The sequence below is a fragment of the Anolis carolinensis genome, unplaced genomic scaffold (assembly GCF_035594765.1).
Source record: "Anolis carolinensis isolate JA03-04 unplaced genomic scaffold, rAnoCar3.1.pri scaffold_8, whole genome shotgun sequence".
Taxonomy (NCBI): domain Eukaryota; kingdom Metazoa; phylum Chordata; class Lepidosauria; order Squamata; family Dactyloidae; genus Anolis; species Anolis carolinensis.
The window spans coordinates 6,894,157-6,921,777 of NW_026943819.1; the positions used below are offsets into that span (position 1 = coordinate 6,894,157).

A 27,621-nucleotide genomic window follows, 5' to 3' on the forward strand; every position below is an offset into this window, starting at 1 on the left:
TTTCTATGCAAACAATCCTTTATTAAGTATCGACAAGAAATAGGGCACTGCAGACGCATGGCGTGGTCTTGGCTGCCTCCTTCTCTTCCCTGCACAGCAGGAGCCGAGTCCAGTTTGGGTCACAATTGATCCGTCTGAGTGCTGGTTTCGAAGAAAAGAAAGCAGGAAAGTTTGTAAAGGGGGAGACAAATACAAGATATTAAAGAAATAAAGCTAGAACAATCAGCAGCCAAACAGTTGATCCTTCCTTCCTTCCTCCCTTTATTAAAAAGCAGGTTATTGGTTTCAAATGACTGGAAAGTTACCTTAATTTGCCAGACACACTTGATATGTCGGATCTCGAATAAGATCTAGAATGTGAGGGGAATTAAGAGATTTAGAACACACTTATATAAAAAAAATTATAAAAGATTTTTAAAATGTATCATATTATATTCGATTTTTCAAATCATGGGCAGAAAGCAGATTTAACCAAAAGGTCTCTGAAGTATTCAAGGTCTCGTCTGTCTCCAAATTGGGCCACTTGAGACGCATCTTATTTACTGTATATACTCGAGTATAAGCCTAGTTTTTCAACCCTTTTTTAAGACTGAAAAAGCCCCCCTCAGCTTATACTCGGGTGAGGGTCCTGGTTGGCTTATATTTGGGTCGGCTTATACTCAAGAATATATGGTACATTTATTATTTTTCTCTATTATTATTGGTATTATTACATTTATTATTTTTCTCTATTATTGTTGCTACTATTACATTTATTTTACTCTATTTATTATTATTGTTATTATTATTATTATTACATTTATTATTTCACTCTGATCTTCTTACTATTATTACATTTATTATTTTACTCTATTATTATTACATGTATTATTTTACTCTATTATTATTAAAGCACATTTACATTGAAGAAGATGAGAATAATGATATAATCAGAGTTGGTCAGTCTTATCTTAAATTTGAGCTTTATGTAAATACAGTAGAGTCTCACTTATCCAAGCTAAACGGGCCGGCAGAAGCTTGGATAAGCTAATATCTTGGATAATAAGGAGGGATTAAGGAAAAGCCTATTAAACATCAAATTAGGTTATGATTTTACAAATTAAGCACCAAAACATCATGTTATACAACTAACTTGACAGAAAAAGTAGTTCAATATGCAGTAATGTTATGCTGTAATTACTGTATTTACGACTTTAGCACCAAAAAAGTACGATATATTGAAAACATTGACTACAAAAATGGCTTGGATTATCCAGAGGCTTGGATAAGCGAGGCTTGGATAAGTGAGACTCTACTCTATTCAAAAAACATGTAACCTACTGATGCCTCAAGTAATGTAATTTTATTGGTATCTGTTTTTATTTCTGAAATTTACCACCCTTGGCTTATACTGGAGTCAATGTTTTCCCAGTTTTTTTGTGGTAAAATTAGGTGCCTCGGCTTATATTCGGGCCGGCTTATACTCGAGTATATACAGTACTTACTCGGTTTCACCCTCTGAGCCATCAAATTCTGTGCAGTAGTCGCTGATTCGCTTCCACTTGATAAGCAAAATGGCCAACAAAATGATGACGGGCAGAAAAAGAAAGATGCTCAGCAGCACCCAAGTCCGCATGTTGTCTTCGGCGGCCCTTTCCGAAAGCTCTAGAATGGAAATACATGGCACAGCAGGTTGGCTTTAGCGCTTTGAAACTTTTCTTAATCATTCCTGTGGGATCACACTAGTACATCCAAACCTCTCATCACGCCCTGTGTTAAAACTGCCCAATTTTAGCCAATTTTCCGGCTTTCCCCAATATTTCAGATATGGGGGAGACTTGGAGCCTTGTTTTAAATCATTTCAGAGGTGAAAAGTCTCCTGGGGAAAAAACTGGGAGGCTTCGAGGGCTATACTTTGGGGTTCCCAGTTACCCATGGGTTTCTATGAATAGATGCCATCCCAGGTTCCTTCTACACTGCCATATAATCCAGATTATCTGTTTTGATTTTATATGGCAATGTAGAGGAAGGTTTCTTTTCCCACCACGACCCCTTTCCACCTAAGAATTTTTTACATGATTGAGAGTATATCTATACAGTATATATAAAAGGGTAATGGAATCCCGGCACCGGACAAAACAACTAAACTAAACGCCCCACAACCTCGAAAATTGACAGCACAACTTCTCATCCACGCCTCTACGTCCATACAACAAAAAGAAAAGAAAAATAAAGTCCTAGCCACAGCAATGCGTGGCCAGGCACAGCTAGTAAATATGTAAAATAGGTTTAAAAATCTAAAATTTCCTGATAACAATTATTTAAGGCAGTAGTTCTCAACCTGTGGGTCCCCAGGTGTTCTGGCCTAAAACTCCCAGAAATCCCAGGCAGTTTACTAGTTGTTTCTGGCAGTTGACGGCCAAAACATCTGGGGACCCCAGATTGAGAACCACTGCCATAAGGACTCAAGGTGGTTCACAATAATATGACATGACCTAAAAAAAATTAAAACATGGCAATTATAAAATATTTTAAAGCAATTAACTATATGGATATAAGTTAAAATACAGTTTAAATACAGTAGAGTCTCCCTTATCCAACATTCACTTATCCAACGTTCTGGATTATCCAAAACATTTTTGTAGTCAATGTTTTCAATACATCGTGATATTTTGGTGCTAAATTCATAAATACAGTAATTACTACGTAGCATTACTGCATATTGAACTACTTTTTCTGTCAAATTTGTGGTATAACATGATGTTTTGGTGCTTAATTTGTAAAATCATAATCTAACTTGATGTTTAATAGGCTTTTCCTTAATCCCTCCTTATTATACAACATATTCGCTTATCCAACATTCTGCCGGTCCGTTTATGTTGGATAAGTGAGACTCTACTGTATTATTAAAATTACATTTAAAGCTCACCATTCCCGCCACCCCCACCCCACCCCCGAATCCCACCCTCAATTGTTGTTGCACAGCAGCCTGGCCCTCATCACCCCCAAAATGCTTTTTTTCCATCTTTTTTCATCTTTAATTTCTCCAGCACAATCCTATGGTCAACTTCTGCCAATTTTAATAGAGGATTTACAGAATCCTAGAGTAATGTTCACTCTTTTTTTTAAATCATGTCAGAAGCGACATGAGAACATATTCCAAGTTGCTTCAGGTGTGAGAGAATTGTCCATCTGCAAGGACGTTGCTCAGGGGATACCTGGATGTGTTACCATCCTGTTTTTGGGAGGTTTCTCTCATGTCCCAGCAAGCTAGAACTGACAGACGGGAGGTCACCTCGTCTCGCAGATTCGAACCGACAACCTTCAGGTCAGCAACTCAACCTTTAGGTCAGCAGTTCAGACGGCACAAGGGTTTTTAACCCATTGCGCCGCCGCTGCTCCCAATGCTCACTCTAGGAATCGCTAAGTCCTCCAGCATGAGTCCATGATCAATTGGAGGACCTAAAGATTCCTGGGGGGAATATTGTAATAAAAGATGTGAACGATCAAATCTTACTCTATTTTGAGTTTAATAGACGCTGTAAAGATAAATGTTCCAGAGTCAAAAGTGGAATAAAAGGTGGGTCCGGATTCTGAAGAATTATTGCAATGGGGACTTGTTTGCTCCTTGTGGCTTTGTTAAATCGGTACAGCTGACTTACCAGGTGACAAAATGCGAAGCCCGCTGTCCACGCTTCCTCCCATGGGACTTCCTTTAGTTTTGCAATTTGGGGGGGACCATCCTCGATCGCAGTGGCAGTTCTTTTTGTTGTTGCACAGCTGAGGAGAAAAGAGCATTCTTATCAATGTGTTGTCGAAGGCTGTCATGGCCGGAATCACTGGCTTGCTGAGTTTTGCAGGCTGTATGGCCATATTCAAATGGCTGTTCATTATACTGTTATTTGTTATATGTTTTTAATTACTGTATATACATGAGTATAAGCCTAGTTTTTCTGCCCTTTTTTTAAGACTGAAAAAGCCTCCCTCGGCTTATACTCGGGTGAGGGTCTTGGTTGGCTTATATTTGGGTCAGCTTATACTCGAGAATATATGGCACATTTATTATTTTACTCTATTATTATTGGTATTATTACATTTATTGTTTTTCTCTATTATTGTTGCTACTATTACATTTATTTTACTCTATTTTTATTGTTATTATTAATACATTTATTATTTCACTGATATTATTATTGTTATTATTATGCATTTATTATTTTACTCTATTTATTATTACTTGTATTATTTTCCTGTATTTATTATTATTATTATTATTATTATTATTATTATTATTACATGTATTATTTTACTCTATTATTATTAAAAGGATACATAAGCACATTTACATTGAAGAAGATGAGAATAATGATTTGATCAGAGTTGGACAGTTTTATCTTAAATTAGAGCTTTATGTAAATATTCAAAAACCTTTAACCTACTGATGCCTCAATTAATGTAATTTTATTGGTATCTATTTTTATTTCTGAAATTTACCACCCTCGGCTTATACTGGAGTCAGTGTTTTCCCAGTTTTTTTGTGCTAAAATTAGGTGCCTCGGCTTATATTCAGGTGGGCTTATAGTCAAGTATATACGGTAAGTAACTTTGAATTCCTTGTTTATGCTGGGCTTGGTTCCCATGTAAGCCACCCCAAGTCCCTTCAGAGAGATGGCAGCGGGTTATAAGAATAAAGTTATTATTATTATATTCCAGAAGTATTCTCTCCTGATGTTTCACCCACATATATGGCAGTCATATTCAGAGATTGTTGAGGTTTGTTGGAAGCTAGGCCAGAGGGGTTTATACATCTGTGGAAGGTCCAGGAGAAAGAACTCTTGTCTGTTTGATGCAAGTGTGAATGTTGCAACTGATCACCTTGATTAGCATTGAATAGCCTTGCAGCTTCAAAGCTTGGCTGCTTCCTGCCTAGTGCAATCCTTTGTTGTGAGGTGTTAGCTGGCTCTGATTGTTTCTTATCTGGAATTCCCGTTTACTATCCTGAAGAATGTCCTGAACCATTTTCCCTAATAAATTACGTTTTTCAAAATCACAATATTGATTTCCTATTCACATGCTCATTCTACTTCACCCCTCAATGACACTACTACTGCATTCTTCTATATGCCTGGATCCCACAGTTGAAATGTTAGTGCCGGAAATATAACATTCCACTTTTACTTACACCGTGTCCGGAGCATTTTCTAATAGGATCACAATCGTATTTCAGGATGCTGGCTTTTTCGCATACTTGTTTGATGCAAACCTGGAAGTTTAAAAAGGGAGTCCTCAGCTTTTATAAGACTATTTTTGGAATCTTATCTCATCATTCCGTACTAGAAGATTTCTAGCTCTTTGAGACCTTTGTTCCAAAGTGCGATAAATCTTCTAGTGGAGAATCTGTCTCAAACTAAAACTGAAAATGACACGAAAAAGCGCAGTTTTTAATGTTATTTCTCTTTTTAAAGTTGCTTGTGTATTTTTTTTACTTGAATTAAGAATTACTTGACTAAATATTTCCCTTTTAATTAGGCTTTTTTCCAAAAATGCTGTATACATTGGTAACACAGTTGCATTTGCATTATTAATGGGGATGATGGTACAGGTTGAACATCCCTTCTCTAGAATCTGAAATACTCTGAAATCCTAAATTGACTGCGTTTGGTTAAGATATGAGATGTTTTATTTTTGATGGTTCAGCATAGACAAGCTTTGTTTCATACACAAAAATAGTAAAAATATTGTATAAAATCTTCAGCCTATGCGTTTAAGGCAGGCATGGGCCAACTTTGGCCCTCCAGGAGACCCAAAGACGGCCCATGCCTACCTTAAATAAAGTTAACGTGTATGTGAAGGATAAATTACTATCATTTTCAGACTTGGGCCCCATATCTCATTGTAAAGGTAAATGTAATACAATATTATACTAATAATAATACAATAGGTAAAGGTAAAGGTTTCCCCTGACGTTAAGTCCAGTCATGTCTGACTCTGGGGGTATACAATATAATATAATAATACAATATAATAATATTAATTATATATTATATATTACATGTAATATTACTAATAATATTACAGTATAATGATAAAGTACAATATAGTAATTTAATGCTTATATTGTGCTATGCTAATAATATATTGTATGTACATTTGATTTGTAAGGCGCTCTGAGTCCCCTTCGGGATGAGAAGAGCGGGATATAAATGTAGTAAATAAATAAATAAATAAATAAAGGTTTCCCCTGACGTTAAGCCCAGTCGTGTCCAACTCTGGGGTTGGTGCTCATCTCCATTTCTAAGCCAAAGAGCCAGCGTTGTCCGTAGACACCTCCAAGGTCATGTGGCCGGCATGACTGCATGGAGTGCTGTTACCTTCCTGCCGGAGCAATACCTAATGATCTACTCACATTTGCATGTTTTAGAACTGCTAGGTTGGCAGAAGCTGGAGCTAATAGTGGGAGCTCACTCCGCTCCCCGGATTCAAACCTGCGACCTTTCGGTCTGCAAGTTCAGCAGTGCAGCGCTTTATCACACTATGCCACCGGGTATTAAAAAAACCCAAAATACCTCTGGTCCCTAGCATTTGGGATGGGCCCGATGGCATCCCTTCTTACCTTGTCAGCTCCGCATTTTGTGCCTTCTCTCACCAGCATCGGGTCTGGAGAGCCATCCGGCTGTTGAAGGTCCAAAGATATACAGATGGTATCTTTTACTGGAGTGTACAGGACCGGGACTTTCAGTTTAGTGAAGGGAACCGTGTATGGATATACGCAAATCAACTTCCCACATCGGATATCCCTGACAAAGCCAGAGAAGAAAAGTGAATTACACTGTTTGCAAGTGGTTAAGGGTTACATTTGACAAACACCATATTTTCTACCTCTATAAGATCAGACTGACCAGCTGGGCTACATTACTATGTCAATATTATATAAAATATTCATTTTTTGGCACAAAATAAGACAAAAATGGTGCACGAACATATATGTGTGTGTATGTGCAAAAATCAAGGTATGTATGTCTGTTGGTCAGTTTTTACCACAAAGGCTCCTTCGTGGCTTGAAGGGAAAGAATATGTGAGAATATTCCAAAAAAAATGTCAAAAACACACTTTTCAAAAATTAAGAAACCTTGAGGAAAAGAATCTTGGGCGTACAAAAGGCATTTTCTACACAGAAATTGCTACTTTACATCCAAAACAACTACAGTAGAGTCTCACTTATCCAAGCTAAACGGGCCGGCAGAAGCTTGGATAAGTGAATATCTTGGATAATAAGGAGGGATTAAGGAAAAGCCTATTAAACATCAAGTAAGGTTATGGTTTTACAAATTCAGCACCAAAACATCATGTTATACAACTAATTTGACAGAAAAGTAGTTCAATACGCAGTAATGTTATGTTGTAATTACTGTATTTATGAATTTAGCACCAAAATATCACGATATATTGAAAACATTGACTACAAAAATGCATTGGCTAATCCTGAACCTTGGATAAGCGAGTCTTGGATAAGTGAGACTCTATGTACTCATTTTGCACGATGGGTTTTAAAAATTGCAAATCTTGCTAGAAATACTGGTTGCTTCCATTTGGTAAGAGAAACTCCGTGAAGAGTTTCCTCCTTAATATAGAGATTCTGCCACAAAAGATGCTCACGCCTTTTCCCCCCTCCCTTTTCCTCCCCTGAATATATTTATTTCATACGGAGGAGTGCAAGCCTTAAATCCCATTTTGGGATCCGTCCCACAATGTCCAAATCTATCTGCCTGGCTGTTGATCTCTTCGTAGCATGCAGCTGGAGCATTTCTTGAGCCTGTAAATATTGAAATAGGCATGTGTTAAAAAATATATATATCTATATCAGGCATGGGCAAACTTCGGCCCTCCAGGTGTATTGGACTTCAACTCTCACAATCCCTAACAGCCTACCGGCTGTTAGGGATTGTGGGAGTTGAAGTCCAATACACCTGGAGGGCCAAAGTTTGCTCATACCTAATCTAAATAGTCCCAGGAACACTCTATTATATAATACTAGCTGTGCCCGGCCACGTGTTGCTGTGGCGAAGTATGGTGGTATGGGAAATAAAGTATTGAGGCCTTGGTGGTAGTTAAGGTAAAGGGTAAAGGTTTTCCCTTGACATTAAGTCCATTAGGAATGGGTAATATAGCTGCGTGGAAGGGTCTTGAGTCTACACTGCCATATAATCCAATTAAAATAAGATAATCTGTATTTTATAGGCAGTGTGGAAGAGGCCTAAGTGAGGCCTAACTCTGCCTGTCCTCTGAGCTGAGTGGGTTGCTAGGAGACCAAGTGGGCAGAGCTTAGCCTTCTAACTGGCAGCAATTGGATAAAAACAATTATTCCTCTCCCTCTAATTAGGACTTTATTTTTCTTTTCATTTTGTTGTATGAACGTAGAGGCATGGATGAGGGGTTGTGCTGCCAAGTTTAGTGCTTCTGGGATGTGTAGTTTTGTTGTTTTGTCCTAGGCCGAAATTTCATTACCCTTTTATATATATAGATTTATCTTTAACCTTCCCTAAATACATGTGGGCACACACATGCATTCACATCCATAGTGTAGCCCCAGAAGAGAGGCATTTGCTTGGTATTTTTTTAAACTGGTGAGAGTCAAGCGGCAAGAGAAACAACAAAAGCAGTAAAATCAATACCCGGTGTCTTACTTTTACCGAAGATATCCTGGCAGTGAATATCTGCCGACTGACACATTCCACCAAAACAGAACCCCGTGTCAGAGCCACACTTGTAACCATTCTGGACGTAAACGTCAGTCGGACAAGACGCCGAGCTCCCATTGCAGTACTCAGGGAAGTCGCATTTGTCGTTCGCTAGCCTACATATTGCATTTCTTGGCTTAAACTACGGTGAAAAAGAGAAACAAGAAGGTTGGCAGTTCAAAGCCTGAGTTGGATTGAGCATCCAACTGTTCACTCACTGTCCACCTAAGCAGTTCCAAAACAGCAAAGCTGTGAGTAGAGAAAAAAGTGGGGAGATATTTTACGACACCGTAAAAATGCCGGCGATCAAAGAACAAGGAGGAAAACCTCTGCAATCATTCTTATAGCGGATGGAGCAACAGCACCCCTGTGGCCGGAACTGAACATATCCTCCAGGCGCCGAAGATGGAAAATGCTGAAATACAGTAGACTCACTTATCCAAGCTAAACGGGCCGGCAGAAGCTTGGATAAGCGAATATCTTGGATAATAAGGAGGGATTAAGGAAAAGTCTATTAAACATCAAATTAGGTTATGATTTTACAAATTAAACACCAAAACATCATGTTATACAACAAATTTGACAGGAAAAGTAGTTCAATAAGCAGTAATGTTATGTTGTAATTTCTGTATTTACGAATTTAGCACCGAAATATCACGATATATTGAAAACATTGACAACAAAAATGGCTTGGATAAGCGAGGCTTGGATAAGCGAGACTCTACTGTACCTCTATTTGTCTGTCTATCCTGTTTGTCTAAAAACGGCATTGAATGTTTGCTGTGTATGTGTGCATTGTGATCTGCCCTTAGTCCCCTTCGGGGTGAGAAGGGCGGAATATAAACACTGTAAATGAAATGAATGAATGAATGAATGAATGAAGATATTCCTAATGGGGACGGACCATCGCTTGGTGGAAGAGCACATAGGCAGCTGCAGAAGCAATTGGGGGCCACTTTCAAAGCAACTGAAGCTATTCAAACTGCCTTCCTATGAGGAGTGGCTTAAAGAGCAGAAGAGAAGGTTAAGAGAAACTACAAACTTCAACCCTCCAGGTGTTTTGTGCTTCAACTCCCACAATTCTCTTTCTTAAGCCTTACAGAAACAACTCAGAAGAGATCAGGCTGACCAGAGAGAGGATGGGAGAGGGAAGAAAATAAGCAGAATGAGCAGGAATTGTTTACAAAATAAAAAAGGAAACAAAGGGATTGTTTGGGAACAAAGGAACTGCTTATGGAACAGAAAAGACACAGAGGTGCTAAAATGTGAGAAGGAAAATTCAGACATACAGAAAAAGAGAAATGAATGTTTGATTTCATGTGTACACACGTGCTTGTTTGTGTCAATTTGAGACTATAAAACCCATGATTTATTTTGCTGTGTTAAGTTATTGTATGTTGTTTTGCACTAATGTTGGAAACGGCCCTGAGTCCCTTCAGGGAGATAGAGCAGTATATAAATAAAGTTTTATTTTATTATTTATTAAACGTGGATGCCAAGAACCCTCAAAATTGGCCTTTCCTTCCTTTCAGGTCAGTGCAAATCATCTGCCAATGATCTTACAAGAGGCCCCTAAACCATTCCCAATTAACTTCTTACCTTACAGTCTTCGCAGCATAATTCACTACTGCACACAGCTCCCCGCTGAAAGGTGCATGAGCTGGTACAACACTTACTGTACTTACAGGCCTGAAAACACAACACATTGGGCATGAAATTGCTTGGCACGCTCAACGAAAGAAGGAATACAAAGCTGGGATCCTGAGAGTGCTTCAGCACAAAGTCTTCGCTACTGAATCAGGGATTTATACTATAAACTAAAAACAGGAGGGAAAAATATCCCTCAATTGCACAAGACTGTATCAGGATATCAGTTCAAGCCAGCAAGCTACTGACCTCAGGCGAACCACAATCACACTTCTCTCCGTGTTCCAGAATCCCATTTCCACAAACGGAAATGCCTTTTTCATTTTCCCTTTTGTAGTACAATTGCAAATTGGGCCTGTTTGAAAGGCAAGGGGCTCCTTTGAACTTGATGAAGTTTTGGAAGTCTTCAATGCTGCAGCTGCTAAAGGTTCTGACGCCGTTGGAATGCCTGAAATAAATATGCATTTTAAAATGGCTTGGTTTGGTTAAATTCCAGAATCTGGTCTCTACTGTAGGTTTTCATATACAGTAGAGTCTCACTTATCCAACCTAAATGGGCCAGCAGAAGCTTGGATAAACGAGTATCTTGGATAATAAGAAGGGATTAAGGAAAAGCCTATTAAACATCAAATTGGGTTATGATTTTACAAATTAAGCACCAAAACATCATGTTATACAACAAATTTGACAGAAAAAGTAGTTCAATACGCAGTAATGTTATGTTGTAATTACTGTATTTACGAATTTAGCACCAAAATATCATGATATATTGAAAAAAATGACTACAAAAATGGCTTGGATAATCCAGAAGCTTGGATAAGCGAGGCTTGGATGAGTGAGACTCTACTGTATATGGATGGTATATCTTTGTCTCATTTTCTGCTCTACTTTTTTTTACATTTTTCTGTAAGAAGTAACACTTCTGAAGATTTGCTATATATTTTGTGCATTGACATATCTTTGTTCCTAACAGTTCAGAGATATAACCAGGTATATCAGTCTAACAACTGAGAAACCTAACTTGCCTTGCATTAATACTAGTGGATATTTACCACTAAGGAGAAGATTTGCTCAAACAAGTATTTCACTCTTCTCAGGAAGATCATACTTTACAAAAGGGTTGTGATTATTCCAAACAGTGTGGATACCAATTAATCTGCAAAAGGGTCATGTTTCCAAAAGGCTATAAAGATTTCTGGTTTCCCAAAAGGTTATGATCGCTAAAAGGTCACTCCTTTCCAAAATAAACTGCATTATGTAGCAGTGTACATGGGGTCTCTGTCTTCTTCTCCCTTATTTGATGTCATTTGCATTATCTAAGTCATTTATAAACATGAAAGACAACACAAGACAACCCACTGCCCCTTCTCACCCCTCTATTAATAGCAATAAGATATGACTGCGCTTCCAACTGTTTCTATCCTGCCTTTCTCACCTGAATGAGCTTTGACAAATGATAAAAAATTAAAAGGCTCACACTGCTCCTGTGTTCATAATACAGATGACTCCTGGACACCGACATTTTTTCCCGTCGTCATATTCCATCCCCAAGTTGAGGCCCAGCAGTTGTGCCAGGATGACCGAAAACGTCTCCATCGTAATTGACTTTTGATACTAGAAGAAAGCGGAGCATGAACTCAATCATTTCATCCCAACCAGCTAATGATAAATGATGGGCTTGGTGTGTCCTTGTTTCTGCTGCAAGGCAGAAGAGTGTATATTTTCATTACTCTACACAAAGGAATGTTTTGTTTTTATAACACCTCAAAAAAGTGAGATGGAAATTCTGTATCTTAAGGGTATGTTGGCACAATATAGGGGAACAATATTGACATGAACATGAGATGAAAAACAGGTTAAATGTTATGGAATCATAGAAGTCATCGATTGACAAGGCCTTTATTATTCTCTGGCAAAGAGGGCTGGTACATCACCAAGCTAAAACTCCCAAGACCCCATAAAATTGAGGCACAGTAGTTATAAGGTATAAGGTTTTCCCCTGACATTAAGTCCAGTCGTGACCGACTCTGGCGGTTGGTGCTCATCTCCATTTCTAAGCCAAAGAGCCGGCATTGTCTGTAAACACCTCCAAGGTCATGTGGCCGGCATGAGTGCATGGAGCGCCGTTACCTTCCCACCGGAGCGGTATCTATCGATCTACTCACATTTGCATGTTTTTGAACTGCTAGGTTGGCAGAAGCTGGGGCTAACAGAGGGTGCTCACTCCGCTCCCCGAATTTGAATTTGCGACCATTTTTTGGCCCGCAAGTTCAGCAGCTCAGCGTTTTAACACACTGCACCATCGGGGGCTCTCAATGGTTATAAAGTAGTGCCAAACTACATTATTTCTGCAACGTAGATGCACTCTTAGTCAGCCTGATGATGATGACGACAATGACTATTATTATGACTATTCTTATTTATATCCTTCTCTAAAAAGAGACTCAATTGGTGAATCCGCACCAGAGCAACCCCTGCGTCGTAATTCCGGAGGCACAGCTTTCCTGTGAATGTCGCTCCGACATAATTAGGCTTCTCCCTGTAACTAAAGCACACGGATGGAAGTGGAGGTTATATACAGAAGGCAATACTATGTCTCTAAATCACATTCCAAACTATTGACACTTTCTCCACTCTCTGTATCATGATATAGACCCTTCCTTCCTTGTCTCAGTTTCTGTGGTCATCAGCGCTAGAACTGAGTGATGAAAGAAACTGCAAACATTTCAACCACGTCATGCATGTATAGATTGTGGAAGTCAGCAGATCCTAGGGAGAATTGATCTAGTGCTGTGTAGTTCGGGCACTTTTGCACTTTTTCAGGCAGACCATCTATATATCAACATATCCTTCTTCTTTCCCACTAATTGCTGCTTTCTGTATTCTATACTTCTTACACAAACAGAAACGCCAGATCGTGAGGCCGCAGGACGAGATATGAATTCTTCCACTGTAAGAACCTCCGTAGCAACTCATCAGGCTCTCCGGACGTGTTGATTTTATTATGGTCCGTCCAGAATTCCAGTGAAGAGAGAACGATTGTTATGTTGATCTCGGAAAATATCTAAAAAGATATTGTGGGTGGGGAGAAATAAATCTCAAATCTGTTTCAATTAAGGTAGTAATATTATTTAAGGCAGTGTTTCTCAACCTATGGCCTACAACTCCCAGAAAACCTAGCTAATTTACCCGCTGTTAGGATTTCTGGGCATTGAAGGCCAAAACATCTGGGGACTCATAGGCTGAGAACCACTGATTTAAGGACTCGAGTTACCTAGATTTTTTTTTTATCATATCTGCCTTGGAGACGTTTAGTGTTACACCGAAGCACAGTCATGCCTTCAAGTCTCAGAAAGGAAGGGCAGTCCCACTGAATGCAAACTACAGCCATCCCTCTGCATCTATGTTTGTGAATTTTGTGGATTTGATTGTTGACAGATTTGATTTGAAATGTTCTCTCCAGGAATCTTTAGGTCCCCCAGTGTGACTCTATGGGCAACTTCCTCCAGTCATACTGGAAGACCTGTGTATATACATTCCTGGCAGATGTTTTCCAGGCAGAAAAACAACTGCGGAATTAAGAAATCCAAATGGCTTGTATTACTTCAAATGGGGAAAGAATAAAACTGTAACTTACACCATTGACAAAACCAATAAGCTGTGCCATGTTCTGTGTGACATCATCACGATTTCCACCCATATAGTTATACTGGAAAAGAACATTTTTCATGAGAAAAATGATACAAGTTGTTTTAAACTGTATATTCCCACCACCCAAACCTTGACACACATTTAAAAGGCATGGATCTGAAGCCAAATTAATTTAAATTGGTATCCACATCACACCTACCACAGTAAAATGAATAACTTTTGACGAATAGACACTTACCAAATGCTTGTCCAGAACAGCATACAGTTCTATATATCTGAACGTTTTGGTGACTTCTGATAGTGGCTGAGGAGAGACGTGATAAATCAGTCTAAGAAATCATATCTGTAATCATATGGACTTTTCAGAATGTCCAAAAAGTGTCGCCACTACCTATATCTCAGGCCCGCCTTGTAGGAACAAGGGAGAGGGCCTTTTCTGCGGTGGCCCCTCGCTTGTGGAACTCGCTGCCCATTGAAATCAGGCAAGCCCCCACCCTTTTAGCCTTCAGGAAAGATTTAAAAACATGGCTCTTCCGGTGTGCTTTCGGAGAGTAAATGTTCTATGCTACTCCCCCCCAATATTTACCCTCTAGACTGGTTCACTATCTGATGTCCCGTCCCCCGAGGTTTTTATTCTGATCCCTTTCTCACCCAGAGTTTTAATTTTTAATCTAGTTTTTAAATGTAGTGTTCATGCGGCCCGCTCTTGTTATATTGCTGTTTCGATCTTATGTTGTACTGTTTATTTTATGTAATGTATTATTTAATTGTATTATGTTATGGTTATATTGTATTGTCTTGGGCATGGCCCCATGTAAGCCGCCCCGAGTCCCCATTGGGGAGATGGTGGCGGGGTATAAATAAAGTTTTATTATTATTATTATTATTATTATTATCATTGACATAAATTCCTAGTATCAGTCAGATATAATTCAAGTACTTTATCAGGTTTCAAGGCAATGCATGCCACTTATCCACAGACTCAATATCCATAGTTTTATGTACCAAAGCTTCAAAGAATATTCCCTCCCAGAAGTTTTAGTTGACCTCTCCAGGTTTTCCAGTGTGTATGGTATGATTATGGCCCAGGTATACTCAAAATAGAGGTTCACTATTATTAATGGATTCAGGTGTGGACAAATATCCAAAATCAAAAAACATAGTTAATAGATAAGTTACTAGTAACTGCAATCATTCCCAAAAGACAAAAAGGTTAAGGACTAACTTTAGTATCGGAAAGTAGCTTATAAGACACACCGCCATCCCCTACTGGTCCCTCCAAAGGAGAGAAGCTTTCTGTCCAAAGCGGGCTGTTGAGGTTTTTGTTGCTCAGTTGATAAATTAGGTGTTCAAAGGTACTGGAGGACTGCAAGTGCTCTATTCCATAGCTGACATTTTCAAACTGCAGCAATCCTCTGGAAGACAGGAAGGAAAAGCTCCAGTAAAAATACAGTGACTTTCTGGCCATTCCTAGTCCCTGACCTAACTATGACACCCTAACCCCATCTCATTTCTGTCTTTTATCATGCTCCATATTCTCCACATTTCTCCAACCCCTCACTTTAAAATATTGTAAATCATCTGTAATCATTAGTTTTGTCTTCTTACGATTCAAGTGCAATCCTTGCTTTTGTTGCGGGTTGATGATGATAGATAGAAGCTCTTACGTGTGCCCATGAGCCCAGACATGGGTCTGCTCTACTTCTCACAAAACCCATTTTTGCATTGGGGAGGGAGTTCCACAGCAGAGGGGCCACCACTGAGAAGGCTTTGTGTCTCGTCCCCACCAATCGTACCTGTGAAGGAGGCGGGACGGAGAGCAGGGCCTCCCCAGAAGATCTTAACCTCTGAGATGGATCAAAGAGGAAGATATGTTTGGACAGGTAAGCTGGGCCAGAACTGTTTAGGGCAGGGGTCCCCAAACTAAGGCCCGGAGGCCACATGTGGCCCATCAAAGCCATTTATCCGGCCCCCGCAGCAGTGGCTCCCTCCTCCTCCACCAAGGAAGGCACGTGCAGCACCTCCTCCCTCACCTGGTGCACACCTTCCAAAGCTTTGCTTGTTTAAAAAGGTATTTTAATTATTATTTATTTAATTATTAATTATTAAGGGATGCTTTGCTAGTGCTTTTGGTGCACAAAGGCAGGAGGGGGTTGGACTAAATGGCCCAAGAGATCTCTTCCAACCCTCTTTATTATTATTATTATTATTATTATTATTATTATATTATTATTATTATTATTATTATTATTATTATTATTATTATTGACAGAAGGACACAGTATAACACAGCAAACGAGATATATATGCTGGATTTTGTATCACAAAATCTCAAGTCGAACACTTCCCAAGCATTTAGGACTGTGTGATATATTGTTGTTGTTGTTATTAACAACATTGAGGCTGGGTGGCCATCTGTTAGGGGTGCTTTGCTTGTGCTTTTAGTGCAGAAAGGTAGAAGGGGGTTGGACTAAATGGCCCAAGGGGTCTCTTCCAACCCTCTTTATTATTTTTATTATAATTATGATTATTATTAACATTGAGGCTGTATTTGTTCCCATTTTGTTTTGTTTTTTACTTCAAAATAAGATATGTGCAGTGTGCATGGGAATTTGTTCATAGTTTTTTTTAAAAACGATAGTCCGGCCCTCCAACGATCTGAGGGACCATGAACTGGCCCTCTGTTTAAAAAGTTTGGGGACCCCTGGTTTAGGGCTTTATAGACTAAAGCCAGCACTTTGAATTGTGCTCAGTCACAGACTGGCAGCCAATGGTGCTCAGCTCCCTGTATCCCGCTCCAGTGAGGAACTTTGCTGCCGCCCGTTGGACCATTTGAAGCTTCTGAACAGTCTTCAAAGGCAACCCCACATACAACACATTGCAGTAGTCTATTCAGTATGTAACAAGAGCATGCACCACCGTGGCCAAGTCTGACTTCCCAAGGTACGGGCACAACTTGCACACAAGTTTTAATTGTGCAAAAGCCCCCCTGTCCACCACCAAGACCTGGGGTTGCACGCTCAGCAGTGAGTCCAGAAGAACTCCCAAGATGCGAACTTGTGTATTTAGAGGGAGTGTAAGCCCGTCCAACACAGGCTGTAACCCTATACCCTGTTTGGCCTTCCAACTGACCAGGAGTACCTCTGTCTTGTACGGATTCATTTTCAATTTGTTTGCCCTCATCCAGACCATCACAGCTGCCAAGCACCAGTTCAGGACCTGAACAGCCTCCTTAGAAGCAGGGGGAAAGGAGGATAGAGTTGAACAGCATCTGCGTACAGATGACATTGAACTCCAAAATTCCAGATGATCTCTCCCAACGGCTTCATAGTAGATGTTAAACAACATGGGGGATAATACTGAGCCCTGCGGGACCTCACAAAACAATGGATGTGGGGCTGAGCAGGTGTCCCCCAGCAACACCTTCTGGGAATGACCTTCCAGGAAGGACCGGAGCCACTGCAGAACAGTACCTCCAAGCCCCATTCCCACAAGGTGTCCCAGAAGGATACCACAGTCTACGGCAGTGGTTCCCAAACTTATTTGCCCTGCTGCTCCCTTTCCAGAAAAAAATATGACTCAGTGCCCCCTAGAAAGGGGGGCGTGACTTAGAGGGGTGGGTGTGGCTCCTGCTCAAGAGGGCGGGTCTGAGCCTCTCCCCTAGTCCAAGATGCAGGGCTGCGAGGGGATGTGGGCGGGGCCACAAATGGGCGGCCAGGACGGGGATGGGCGGAGTTATGAGCTCTGAGGCAGGGCTGAGCTTCTATCCCTGTCCTGCGGCGCCTGCCAGGACACAGGGGGTGGGGCTAGAGGAGGGGGCGGGGCCTCTTCCCAAGTGCCTGATGGGGCTGAACCTCTATACCCTGCCCCTGTCTCGTGCTCTTGGGAAGAGGCCTCGCCCCCAGGCCTGTAGCGGAGGGGGGGGGTTTAGGGGTTCAACCCCCCCCAAAAAATTTTTCAAGTTAAAAAAAAAACCTGGTTTACTCATGAATTTTAACTGGTTAACCAAATCCCCATGCTAAGTCTATGAGATGCAAAAAAATTAAGAGTCCCTCCAGGCACTATCTCAAGCAGATATTGACAGGTCTGAACCCGGGGGGCGGGTGGGTCAGGGGTTCAATCCCCCCCAAAATTTTCAAAACCCCTCCCGAATTTTTTTTCTGGCTATGGCCCTGCTCGCCCTCACCCCTAGCCCCGCCCTTTAGTCCTAAAAGGCCTCTCAGGAGAGGTATAGAGGCTCAGCCCTGTCTCGGGCTCTTGGAAGGAGGCCCCGCCCCCACCCCAGCCCCGCCCTTTAGTTCTAAAAGGCCTCTTAGGAGAGGTATAGATGCTCAGCCCTGTCTTGGGCTCTTGGAAGGAGGCCCCGCCCCCACCCCAGCCCCGCCCTTTAGTTCTAAAAGGCCTCTTAGGAGAGGTATAGATGCTCAGCCCTGTCTTGGGCTCTTGGAAGGAGGCCCCGCCCCCACCCCAGCCCCGCCCTTTAGTTCTAAAAGGCCTCTTAGCAGAGGTATAGATGCTCAGCCCTGTCTTGGGTTCTTGGAAGGAGGCCCCGCCCCCACCCCAGCCCCGCCCTTTAGTTCTAAAAGGCCTCTTAGGAGAGGTATAGATGCTCAGCCCTGTCTTGGGCTCTTGGAAGGAGGCCCCGCCCCCACCCCAGCCCCGCCCTTTAGTTCTAAAAGGCCTCTTAAGAGAGGTATAGATGCTCAGCCCTGTCTTGGGCTCTTGGAAGGAGGCCCCGCCCCCACCCCAGCCCCGCCCTTTAGTTCTAAAAGGCCTCTTAGGAGAGGTATAGATGCTCAGCCCTGTCTTGGGCTCTTGGAAGGAGGCCCCGCCCCCACCCCAGCCCCGCCCTTTAGTTCTAAAAGGCCTCTTAGGAGAGGTATAGATGCTCAGCCCTGTCTTGGGGTCTTGGAAGGAGGCCCCGCCCCCACCCCAGCCCCGCCCTTTAGTTCTAAAAGGCCTCTTAGGAGAGGTATAGATGCTCAGCCCTGTCTTGGGCTCTTGGAAGGAGGCCCCGCCCCCACCCCAGCCCCGCCCTTTAGTTCTAAAAGGCCTCTTAGGAGAGGTATAGATGCTCAGCCCTGTCTTGGGCTCTTGGAAGGAGGCCCCACCCCCACCCCTAGCCCCGCCCTTTAGTTCTAAAAGGCCTCTTAGGAGAGGTATAGATGCTCAGCCCTGTCTTGGGCTCTTGGAAGGAGGCCCCGCCCCCACCCCAGCCCCGCCCTTTAGTTCTAAAAGGCCTCTTAGGAGAGGTATAGATGCTCAGCCCTGTCTTGGGCTCTTGGAAGGAGGCCCCGCCCCCACCCCAGCCCCGCCCTTTAGTTCTAAAAGGCCTCTTAGGAGAGGTATAGATGCTCAGCCCTGTCTTGGGCTCTTGGAAGGAGGCCCCACCCCCACCCCTAGCCCCGCCCTTTAGTTCTAAAAGGCCTCTTAGGAGAGGTATAGATGCTCAGCCCTGTCTTGGGCTCTTGGAAGGAGGCCCCGCCCCCACCCCAGCCCCGCCCTTTAGTTCTAAAAGGCCTCTTAAGAGAGGTATAGATGCTCAGCCCTGTCTTGGGCTCTTGGAAGGAGGCCCCGCCCCCACCCCAGCCCCGCCCTCTGTGTCCCAGCAAGAGCCTCAGGAGAGATATAGAAGATTCTTAGCCCTGTATCAGGCTCTTGGGAAGAAGCCACACCCACTCTAGCTCCGCCCCCTGTGTGTCCTAACAGGTGCCTCAGGTGCTCAGCCCTGTCTCCAGCACTCAGGAAGAGGCCCCGCCCTTCCTTTGGCCCCGCCCTGTGTCCTAATAGGTATCATCACCGCCCCCCTGGATCGCTCCAGTGCCCACCGGGGGGCAGTAGTGCCCACTTTGGGAATCACTGGTCTATGGTATCGAAGAAGTCCAAGAGAACCAACAGGGACGCACCCCCTGTCCAGTTTCCGGCGTATATGAGAATATGTAGTGTTACCTTCACTTGCTTATCCTCTAATGTGATATATGTCACCCTTTGTCAACAATGCCTTTCCACATTAGGCTAACAGGCTAGTTTCTGTGCCAGAGAATGAATGAACATAAATCAGACATTAGGAATGGGAACACACAAATCCCAGTTGCAGAGCACTTCACTTTTCCTGAACATTCCATTACAGACGTCAGAATTGCAATCTTATAGAAACCAGACTAGATGGGCAACTGGCCCAAGCTCAGTTCTCTTACCTGAGCCCAGAACAGGTGCTGAGTATAACAACTGAGTTGGGGATGCCTTCGATGTGCCCTCGATAGAAGCATTCTCTCTACAAATATTGGGGGGGGGGGGGGGAGAATAAACAATTCAATTTAGAACACTTTCTTGAGATTATCTGCTAACTTGTCTTACATACAGTGTTTTTAAATTGAAAAGCTCATTCATTTGGACCTTTTGGAAATTCATATCCTTTCCAGAAACTCTTTGGACCTTCCTGCTCCCTTGAGGCAAGCCAAGAACTGTGGCACCCCATTTTTAGATCATGATCCACAGAATCATGGTATGATATCTGTGATTTTTCTGGTACTGGAAGACATTGCGAATTTTTAAAAATTGCCCAGGTTTCTAAAGCTTTATTTCGCCAGAACAATTTCTTTTTTAAAAATAGCATTTCCAGGTCCTTCCATGTTCTTTCTCCCACCTTGGACATTCCACAGATATATAAACCCCACTTTACTAGTTTCAACAACAACTCTTTATTGATTAGTCAATTTTGACCATATCAAAACATGCAAGACATACAAAACATACACACTTACCCACACATACAGTAAAACTGTGTATAGATAGAAAGATACAACAGATCTCACAACCTCTGAGGATGCTTGCCAAGGATGTGGGTGAAACTTCAGGAGAGAACGCTTTTGGAAAATGGTCATACAGCCCGAAAAACTCACCGCAACCTATTATTATTATTGTTATTATTATTTATAGTTACTGTATACTATAATATTTTTTGCAAACTGATTTTGGAGATGAAAAGAATACACCTGTTTTATTCACAGTTGAACAGTATACAAAATTCAAATTACAAGAAAAAGGAAACAAAGAACTCTTTACCTGAATATGTGGGAGACTGGGGTGTACAAAGCCCCCTCTGTTGTAGGTGTAAACCATGAAGTCGTTGGGCAAAAACATTCTGTGAACAAGCATAACAAAACGGCATTTCCGCAAATTGGACATTCAACTACACAAAAGGACAAACCTCCCTGGGATGTAAGTAAAAGTTAAATAGAAAAACTCTACAAAGATTGTGGAGGCTGGGCTTGCCCATCAGCAACGTACAGTACTAAAATAGGTAGATGCAGCCAAAATGCATTGATAGCATTAAAAGAAAAGGCGAAGAGTAACCTATCTATCATCATGATAAATGAATTTTGTGATAAGGCAGGGTTCCCTACATTTTCCTCCTTTGAGGCCCCTGCTCCACTGCCATATAAAATCCAGATTATCGCCTTTGAACTGGATTATATGGCAGTGTAGACTCATATAATCCAGCCCCCCCCTCTACACTGTCCCTATATCCCAGAATCTGATCACAGGTTATCTGATTTGAACTGGATTATATGAATCTCCGCTGCCATACAATCTGGGAGAAGCAGATAATTTGGGATCAGATCCTGGGATATAAGGGCAGTGTAGAAGGGGCCCAAATTCAAAGCAGATAATGTGGATTATCTGCTTTGATAATCTGGATTATGTGGCAGTCTAGAAGGGGGCCTGCTCCCCTACTATGCATCAGAAAATTGTGGCCCCTTCTACCTTGCCATATAATCCAGATTATCAAAGACAATAGTCCACATTATCTGCTTTGAAGTAGACTATATGAGTCTAAAGATAAAGGTAAAGGTTTCCCCTGACATTACGTCCAGTCGTGTCCGACTCTGGGGGTTGGTGCTCATCTACATTTTTAAGCCAAAGAGCCAGCATTGTCCATAGACATCTCCAAGATCATGTGGCCGGCATGACTGCATGGAACGCCGTTACCTTCCTGCCGGAGCGGTACCTTTTGAATAATAATTGGCAGCGTTAACTATTATCATGTACGCTGAACTCAATCGACAGACCCAGTTTTTTGAACTGAACACGCCTACCTGTATTTTATAATGTTTTTATGAATACTGATGTAAGTTAATACATTGCACTGTATAATTTTTATATATGTGTTTAATTGTAAGCCGCCCTGAGTCCCCTGTTGGGTGAGAAGGGCGGGATATAAATATTGTAATAAATAAATAAATAAATATTCATCTACTCACATTTTGCATGTTTTCAAACTGCTAGGTTGGCAGAAGCTGGAGCTAACAGCGGGCGCTCACTCCGCTCCCCAGATTCGAACCTTCAACCTTTCTGTCTGCAAGTTCAGCAGCTCAGCGCTTTAACACACTGCACCACCGGGGGCTCCTATATGAGTCTACACTGCCATATAATCCAGTTCAAATGATTTTATATGGCAGTGTTTATTATTATTGTTAATAACATATGAAATATCTTTCAAGCTGTTTGTCAGGAAAATGAAGATAAAAGAAGGTACCTTAAAGCCTTGGCCAGCTACCAAACAATCCTAATCTGTCTTTAGACAAATAAAAAAGAACATAGATGATCACTCACTGTTGCATCAGGTGAACCGTGTACGGCTTCTTATTGATCGTGATGATATACGTCTGTTTGCTCTGTAACATTCAGGACCAAAGACAAATAAAGGCACTCATCAGGATGGTAAAACTACATTTCTGCGCAACACATGAACCCTCCTCTCCTTTGTCCTTTTGTTTTGGGATGGTGGAAGCAGCAGTAAAGATTTTGATGGTGAATAGATGATGTTTACAAATACAGTAGAGTCTCGCTAATCCGACATAAACGGGCTGGCAGAACATTGGATAAGTGAAAATGTTGGATAATAAGGAGGGATTAAGGAAAAACCTATTAAATGTCAAATTACGTTATGATTTTACAAATTAAGCACCAATACCTCATGTTTTATATAACAAACTAGCTGTGCCCGGCCACGTGTTGCTGTGGCGAAGTATGATGGTATGGGAAATAAAGTATTGAGGAATTGGTGGTAGTTAAGGTAAAGGGTAAAGGTGTGGAGTCCAGATAATCCAGTTAAAGCAGATAATATAAGATTATAAATGGGTTATATACCTGTTTGGAAGGGCCTTGAGTCTACACTGCCATCTAATCCAGTTAAAATCTGATAATCTGTATTTTATAGGCAGTGTGGAAGAGGCCTAAGTGAGGCCTAACTCTGCCTGTCCCCTGGGTGAGTGGGTTGCTAGGAGACCAAGTGGGCGGAGCTTAGCATTCTAACTGGCAGCAATTGGATAAAAACAATTATTCCTCTCCCTCTAATTAGGACTTTATTTTTCTTTTCTTTTTGTTGTTTCAACCTAGAGGCATGGATAATGGGTTCTGTTGTCAATTTTCGAGGTTGTGGGGTGTTTAGTTTTGTTGTTTTGGCGGTCGCCAGGATTCCATCACTCTTTTATATATATAGACTAGCTGTGCCCAGCCACGCGTTGCTGTGGCAAAGTATGGTGGTATGGGAAATAAAGTATTGAGGAATTGGTGGTAGTTAAGGTAAAGGGTCCCCTGGGCTGAGTGGGTTGCTAGGAGACCAAGTGAGCGGAGGTTAGCCTTCTAACTGGCAGCAATGGGATAAAAACAATTATTCCTCTCCCTCTAATTAGGACTTTATTTTTCTTTTCTTTTTGTTGTATCAACCTAGAGACATGGATGAGGGGTTGTGATGTCAATTTTCGAGGTTGTGGGGTGTTTACTTTTGTTGTTTTGTCCGCTGCCATGATACCATCACTCTTTTATATATATAGATTGACAGAAAAAAGCAGTTCAATACATGGTAATTACTGTATTTACGAATTTAGTACCAAAACATCTCAATATATCGAAAACATTGACTATAAAAACATTGACTACTAAAAGGCAGACTGTGTTGGATAATACAGAACGGATAAGTAAAGGTTGGATAAGCAAGACTCTACTGTACTTTCAACGGAAGGACCTCACAATTAAACAGTAAACAAGACTTTCAGGAACAGAAATAAATTTTGTTACATGGTGTCATCAAATGTGCAAAACTCAAAACCATAAACGCGAGAGGAAAAATGTATCCTGGATTCTGGCCACTGTGTTGCATTCCTCATCTACTGCATAAACATTTTAAACACTCTGTTTGAAATGAAGTAATTATTCCGGAAAACAAAGCTCCAAATAATTACATTTCGATATACTGTACCTCATCTTCTTCAAAGTCGTCTTCGGTTTGGTTGGAAAGGACTTTCTGGGGATACGTGATATGCAAAAACGTCTGACAATCTACAGAGAAAAGACAATAACAACTGTTATTGAACAATTTTTAAAAATCTACGGAAATTGACTTTTAAAATTTGTTTTTTAGGACTTTTAGGATACCCTAGAACCCGATTCATTCATGTTATAAGCTTTTTGCAGCCTTATGCCACAAAATGTATGGTCTGGATCATATAAGAAAGACCATATAAGAAATATACGGTCTGGGTCATATAGGGCCCCTTCTACACTGCCATATAATCCAGATTATCAAATCAGATAATCCACAGTATCTGCTTTGAACTGGATTATATGAGTCTACACTGCTATATAATCCAAAGTAGATAATCTGGATTTTATATGGCAGTGTAGAAGGGAAAGAGCCTTTGTAAGTGCGACATTTCAATACATAAAAGGATGGAATGAATGCAGTTTGATGCCATTGTAATTGTTATGGTTTCTTGGGAACTGTAGTCCTACAAGGTCTTCAGCCTTCTCTGCTGAAAGATCCTGCTTCCTCAAAGAACTACAACTCCCAGAACTCCATAGCCTTGAGCCATGGCAGTTCAAGTGCTATCGAACAGCATTAATACCACAGTGCAGATGCAAAAGGACATCAATTGGACTACTGGTGGCACAGTGTGTTAAAGCGCTGAGCTGCTGAACTTGCGGACCAAAAGGTCCCAGGTTCAAATCCTGGGAGCGGAATGTGCTCCCACTGTTAGCCCCAGCTCCTGCCAACCTAGCAGTTCGAAAACATGCAAATGTGAGTAGATCAATAGGTACCGCTCCGGCGGGAAGGTAACGGCGCTCCATGCAGTCATGCCAATGGCCACATGACCTTGGAGACGTCTACGGACAACACCGGCTCTTCGGCTTAGAAATGGAGATGAGCACCAACCCCCAGAGTCGGACACGACTGGACTTAACGTCAGGGGAAGCCTTTATCTTTAGCTTTACTGGACTACATTGTTTGAATAGGTTCCGGGTTTTAGCCTGCCACTTTTGGACTCTCACTTGCTGAGCACCAACCCCGAGAGTCGGTCACGACTGGACTTAACGTCAGGAAAAACCTCTACCTTTACTGGACTACATTCTATGAATAGGTCGGGTTTTAGCCTGCCACTTTTGGACTCTCGCTTGCTGAGCACCAACCCCGAGAGTCGGTCACGACTGGACTTAATGTCAGGAGAAACCTTTACCTTTACTGGACTATGTTGTTTGAATAGGTTCCGGGTTTTAGCCTGCCACTTTTGGACTCTCGCTTGCTGAGCACCAACCCCGAGAGTCGGTCACGACTGGACTTAATGTCAGGAGAAACCTTTACCTTTACTGGACTATGTTGTTTGAATAGGTTCCGGGTTTTAGCCTGCCACTTTTGGACTCTCGCTTGCTGAGCACCAACCCCGAGAGTCGGTCACGACTGGACTTAATGTCAGGAGAAACCTTTACCTTTACTGGACTACATTCTATGAATAGGTCGGGTTTTAGCCTGCCACTTTTGGACTCTCGCTTGCTGAGCACCAACCCCGAGAGTCGGTCACGACTGGACTTAACGTCAGGAAAAACCTCTACCTTTACTGGACTACATTCTATGAATAGGTCGGGTTTTAGCCTGCCACTTTTGGACTCTCGCTTGCTGAGCACCAACCCCGAGAGTCGGTCACAACTGGACTTAATGTCAGGAGAAACCTTTACTGGACTACATTGTATGAATAGGTCGGATTTTAGCCTGCCACTTTTGGACTCTCGCTTGCTGAGCACCAACCCCGAGAGTCGGTCACGACTGGACTTAACGTCAGGAAAAACCTCTACCTTTACTGGACTACATTGTATGAATAGGTCGGGTTTTAGCCTGCCACTTTTGGACTCTCGCTTGCTGAGCACCAACCCCGAGAGTCGGTCACGACTGGACTTAATGTCAGGAGAAACCTTTACCTTTACTGGACTATGTTGTTTGAATAGGTTCCGGGTTTTAGCCTGCCACTTTTGGACTCTCGCTTGCTGAGCACCAACCCCGAGAGTCGGTCACGACTGGACTTAATGTCAGGAGAAACCTTTACCTTTACTGGACTATGTTGTTTGAATAGGTTCCGGGTTTTAGCCTGCCACTTTTGGACTCTCGCTTGCTGAGCACCAACCCCGAGAGTCGGTCACGACTGGACTTAATGTCAGGAGAAACCTTTACCTTTACTGGACTACATTGTATGAATAGGTCGGATTTTAGCCTGCCACTTTTGGACTCCCACTTGCTGAGCACCAACCCCCAGAGTCGGTCACGACTGGACTTAACGTCAGGGGAAAACCTTTACTTTTACCTTTACCGGACTACATTGTTTGAATAGGTTCCGGGTTTTAGCCTGCCACTTTTGGACTCTCGCTTGCTGAGCACCAACCCCCAGAGTCGGTCACAACTGGACTTAACGTCAGGGGAAACCTTTACCTTTACTGGACTACATTGTTTGAATAGGTTCCGGGTTTTAGCCTGCCACTTTTGGACTCTCGCTTGCTGAGGTGTTCCTGCGAGTACGGCCGTGAAGATGAGGCTTTTCCAGACTTCTCCCTTTTCTGGATTTTAGGACTGTATAAAACCCACATTAAACTGGATTATATGGCAGTGTGGACTCAGGGCCCTTCCACACTGCCATATAACCTGGAATATCAAGGCAGATAATCCACAATGTCTGCTTTGAAGTGGGTTTTCTGAGGCCACACTGCCATATAATCCAGTCTAATATGGATTTTATATAGTCCTAGGAGAGAAAAGGCACACAATCCAAGCATGTGTATGAATGTCTTCTCAAGCTTAGGGCCCTCAGCACTTTAGGACTTCAACTCCCAGAAGCCTCGGACAGCTTAGCGAATAGCTTGGGATTCTGGGAGTTGTAGTCCAAAGCGTTTCGAAGGCCTACACAGCTCCCCATGAGGGCTTTCCGAGGGCAATGGGAACAGGCAAAACCATGAAAGGCTTCCGAGGGAGGAATCTCTCCCTCACCGAGGCCTCTGAAGAAGCAGCCCAGGAAGAGGAGGAGGAGGAAGGGGAAGAGGCCTGCGAAGCCGCGCCCTCGCCTCATGGCTCTGCGGCGGTTGGGCGCCTCCGCCTCGGGCGCCACCCTCAACGGTCCGGCCTCTGGAACGAAGGTGAAGGAGGAGGAGGAGGGGGAGAAGGAGGGAAGAGAGGAAGGAAGGAAAAGAGAGGAGAAAGGGAGAGAGAAAGCAAGATAGGAAGAGGAGGAAGAGAAGGTGAAAAAGGATGAGAAGGAAAAGTAGATAAAAGGAAGGAGAAAGA

The 27,621-nt window shown here is 42.2% G+C and overlaps 1 protein-coding gene and 1 non-coding gene across 3 annotated transcripts; one reads left to right on the forward strand and one right to left on the reverse strand.

Annotated features, from left to right (window-relative positions):
* Positions 1–27,621, reverse strand: adam2 (ADAM metallopeptidase domain 2). Of its 2 annotated transcripts, none has more exons than XM_016997084.2 (21): positions 27,328–27,621; positions 24,280–24,359; positions 22,632–22,693; positions 21,081–21,159; positions 20,213–20,289; positions 15,241–15,430; positions 14,254–14,319; positions 14,002–14,073; positions 13,262–13,428; positions 12,828–12,909; positions 11,842–11,978; positions 10,614–10,812; positions 10,317–10,406; positions 8,664–8,859; positions 7,684–7,792; positions 6,593–6,776; positions 5,162–5,242; positions 3,642–3,759; positions 1,485–1,644; positions 306–350; positions 1–141 (listed from the first exon to the last, which is right to left on the reverse strand). In XM_016997084.2, exons 1-21 carry the CDS (start codon positions 27,404–27,406, stop codon positions 120–122), a joined length of 2,295 nt encoding a protein of 764 aa, XP_016852573.2. In that variant the 5' UTR covers positions 27,407–27,621; the 3' UTR covers positions 1–119. The 2 variants fall into 2 exon arrangements, with proteins under 2 accessions (XP_016852573.2, XP_062817546.1); XM_062961476.1 differs by having other exon boundaries at positions 26,776–27,376.
* mir9576 (microRNA mir-9576) lies at positions 1,938–2,018 on the forward strand. The gene has a single exon (NR_163055.1). It is a non-coding gene; the product is annotated as a microRNA mir-9576 (primary transcript).